The sequence below is a fragment of the Zingiber officinale genome, chromosome 3B (assembly GCF_018446385.1).
Source record: "Zingiber officinale cultivar Zhangliang chromosome 3B, Zo_v1.1, whole genome shotgun sequence".
Classification (NCBI taxonomy): Eukaryota; Viridiplantae; Streptophyta; class Magnoliopsida; order Zingiberales; family Zingiberaceae; genus Zingiber; species Zingiber officinale.
In genome coordinates, this window is record NC_055991.1 from 12,170,376 (window position 1) to 12,174,089 (window position 3,714).

A 3,714-nucleotide genomic window follows, 5' to 3' on the forward strand; every position below is an offset into this window, starting at 1 on the left:
TCATTACTAGGCTTAATGAAATATGATTATATGGAGAAAAAAAGCTAGAAATAGATTTAATGTTCCATAAGCACATGCTTAGGCGCTCAATTAGAATATAAATTAGATGGAGTAGGGCTATCAGATACAGCCATAGAGGCCACCCGGGTCCAGCTACACCACATTAATCCCCCTCCAATCCAACTCATTTATTATTCTCCATCATTGGATCGTCCGTCCAACTAGCTAATGGCTCCAATATTCCCCATCCATTGTTTTATTATTATTTTTATTTATGAAAACAATATTTTTGTGCTATTTTATCGTTGAAGGAATAAAATAAAATAAAATATTAATTTTACGTGGGTAATTTTGTGAAGAAAAATCACAGTTGACGGCGGGCACGCACACGCGCGCCCGCGCCCACAGCCACGCTTCGCTCCACGCCACCGTGGTCGTACGTTGCGCCACGTGTTGGCACATCGAGGATCGTCTCCATGGTACGTAGTGCCCATTCCGCTGTCACTGAGTGGAGAGTCTTCAGGGACCCGCTAGGCGGTTACACGTGTCGTGCGAGACGGAACGGGATGCGGTCGTTGGGTGTTGGGTTGGAGCAGCGGATCCTTTTCTTGGATTTGCCGACCCTTAACCTTTCTTGTGGAGCGGTGGCGGAGAGACGCAAGCAACGGAAGGATCGGGCGGCGTTGGGTTGTCCACGTCAACAGTCGGACAGATGGAAGCCGTTGATCTGTATGTTAAAAAGGTCCTCCGTTCGCGTCGCTTTGGTTTGTTGCGTTTTGCTTGCGTTGCCGAGTTCAAAAGTCTCTGTTTTTTTCCTCTCCCGGTAGACTAGTTCGGCTTCGGTCGCCGGTGGAGCTCCGTTGCCGTCTTGCGGAAGCGGTATTGATTGGCGGCGGCGGCGGCATCGGGCTGGTGGAGCGGCGATGATGATGAGGCGGGTGGCGGCGTCGTTGGTGCCGCCGTGGCTGGAGACCCTGCTCTCCACGAATTTCTTCTCCGCTTGCGCTCTACACACGGAGGCGCCCCGCAGCGAGTGCAACATGTTCTGCCTTGACTGCGGCGGTGCCGCTTCCTCCTTCTGCTTCTATTGCCGCTCGGATAGCCACTCTGGTCACCGCGTCATTCAGGTAGGTCGGCTGTATTGCCCCATCCTTTCATAGCCATAGATTTGATCCTTCCCCCTTCTGTTTTTTTTTTTCTTTTCTTTTCGTAATGTCTGTTGCCGGCGGCAGATACGGCGGTCGTCGTACCACGACGTGGTACGGGTCGCAGAGATCCAGAAGGTATTGGACATCAGCGGCGTCCAGACCTACGTCATCAACAGCGCGAGGGTGCTGTTTCTTAATAAGCGGCCGCAGCCACACGGCGGCGGGGGGCGGGTCGGCGGCGCATCCTCCTCCTCCTCTTCCCCTCACATATGCGAGATCTGCGCCCGCTCCCTCCTCGACCTTTTCCGCTTCTGCTCCCTCGGTTGCAAGGTTAGTTCTACTACCCACATTCCTTCTTCCCTCTTCGCATCGCATCGCATCGCATCGTCATTGATTCGCCCCTGCGACCTAATCAATCCAAATTAACCAACGGGCGAAACCTAATGTAGTTGGTGGGCATAAAGCGGAACGGAGACGCAACCTTCTTGCTCACTCCCGGCGACGACGAGGCGGCCGAAGGCGGCGGCGGGGCCGGAGGCGGGGAGTCATCAACGACGGCGGCGGCGGACGAGAGCAAGGCCGGGCGGAGAGGGAGGTGGGTGGGCGGATCGCGAGAAGGAGCAGGGCACGACATCCGCGGCCCTGCGCCCCCTCCGCCGCCGCCGGCCGCCTCGAGGAGGCGGAAGGGCATCCCGCACCGCGCCCCTTTTGCCTCCTGATTAACCCGCTTCCTCTTGTAAAGTACAGAAAGGTAACATTTTTATCATTAAAACACATAAAAAAACGAGTTTTTTTTTTTAAAAAACTTAGATTTCGATGTTTCCAAGCCAAGAATAATACTGCGCACCAAGAACTACAAAAGAGAAGAGAAGTAGATGAAGTAGAGTTTAAGCTGGGTTTAAATTTGATTCCATTATTCTTCACATTAATGTAATAATGGCATCATTAAGAATTCATACAAATCTTAATTGCTCATATGCCTGAATTGATGAGGCATTGTTCTAAATCCCTTTCCTCCTCCAAATGAGTTACCATATTAAACACAAGAAACAAAAAAGTAAATCTTACTGCCTTAATCTGTAATGGTAGACTAGTGGCTTTGTCTTTGATTGTTGTTGGGTTGCTGTTATATATATATTTTTATATAGTTGATATTAGATATTTAGTTTACGTCGATTAATTATAGATGATCAATCTAGTTTTACAAAAATTTTCCATTGACCATTAGAATAAGGAAAACTCATCTATTATTAATTTGTTGAAGTTGAGATTCGATCCTTAAATATTTGAGAAAAAAACACTCTACCGATGTGTAAAAATACTCCCTCTTATCACATGCTTATCTGACTCACTTAAGTACTAAAAGTATCAAAGGACATTTAAAATCTTGAAAAATGATGAAAAGCAATAGGCTCTTGGGAGTGCAACTATCTAAGTTCAGCGTGAGTTTGTGTCCAATCATATAAAATTGATTAAAATTTTAGGAACTCATGCCATATTATTTAGGTTGAGGAATTAAGATTTGAGTGCATGGCGAGATTTGGTAGGCTCATAGGAGTATTGGTCTTATCTAAGGTCAAATTTTGATCATGATAATAGAATATTCAAATTTTAAAATTTTGAGCAGTTAGGAAAGTCTTAGGAACACATTTATAATATATTTAAATCCAATGATGAATTTGTGTTAAATTTATTTAACGTTGAAAAATTTTAAAAACTCAAAATGACTTGTTTAAGGTCTCAAATCAAGGTCGGAGATGACGAGGCTTCTAAAAGTTTAGGGGGTGTTTGATTTAGGGGAATAGGAGTAGGGAATGAGAATGAGAATCATTGATTGTCATTGTTAATGTTTGGATTATAGGAATAGGAATACAAATAAGGGAATAAATCCTTGAAATTGGGTAATAACTCATTCTCATGTACCTCCCCTTCAATGAGCCATTACCCTATTTTCATCAATCAAAATATTCTCTTATTTCAAAAATACCCTTGACTTAAAACTAAAATTTTCTCCTTTAATATCAAATATCAAAATTTATTTATTTATTTTTTCTTCATATCACTTCTCTCTCCTTGTTCTCTCTCATCATTTTATCACACTTTCTCTCTCCTATCACACTCTCTTTCCTATTTTTTCTCATTACACTTTCTCTCTCCTCAATCTCTTCCATCACACTCTCTTCTTTTTTTTTTCATCATATTTTATCTCTCATCATACTTTCTCTCTCCTCAATCTCTCCCATCACACTCTCTTTTCACTTTTTTTTTCTCATCACACTTTCGCTCTCATCACACTTTCTCTTTCCTCAATCTCTCTTGTCACACTCCCTCCTTTTTTTTCCTCAACACACTTTCTCTCTCATCATACTTTCTCTCTTCTCAATCTCTCCCATCACACTCACTGTTCTCTTTTTTTCTCATCACACTTTCTCTCTCATCATACTTTATCTCTCCTTAATCTCTCTCATCACACACACTCTCTCTCCCCTCATTTTTTCTCATTACATTTTCTATCTCTTCATCCTCTCCCATCATAATTTCTCTCACATCATATTTTATCTCTCAT

General features: G+C 43.6%; 1 protein-coding gene across 1 annotated transcript; it reads left to right on the forward strand.

The window, feature by feature from the left end:
* The first annotated feature begins 345 nt into the window (after positions 1–345).
* LOC121968078 (protein RGF1 INDUCIBLE TRANSCRIPTION FACTOR 1-like) lies at positions 346–2,063 on the forward strand. Its single transcript, XM_042518587.1, has 3 exons — positions 346–1,127; positions 1,233–1,478; positions 1,598–2,063. Exons 1-3 carry the CDS (start codon positions 924–926, stop codon positions 1,865–1,867), a joined length of 720 nt encoding a protein of 239 aa, XP_042374521.1. The 5' UTR covers positions 346–923; the 3' UTR covers positions 1,868–2,063.
* The last annotated feature ends 1,651 nt before the right edge of the window (positions 2,064–3,714 follow it).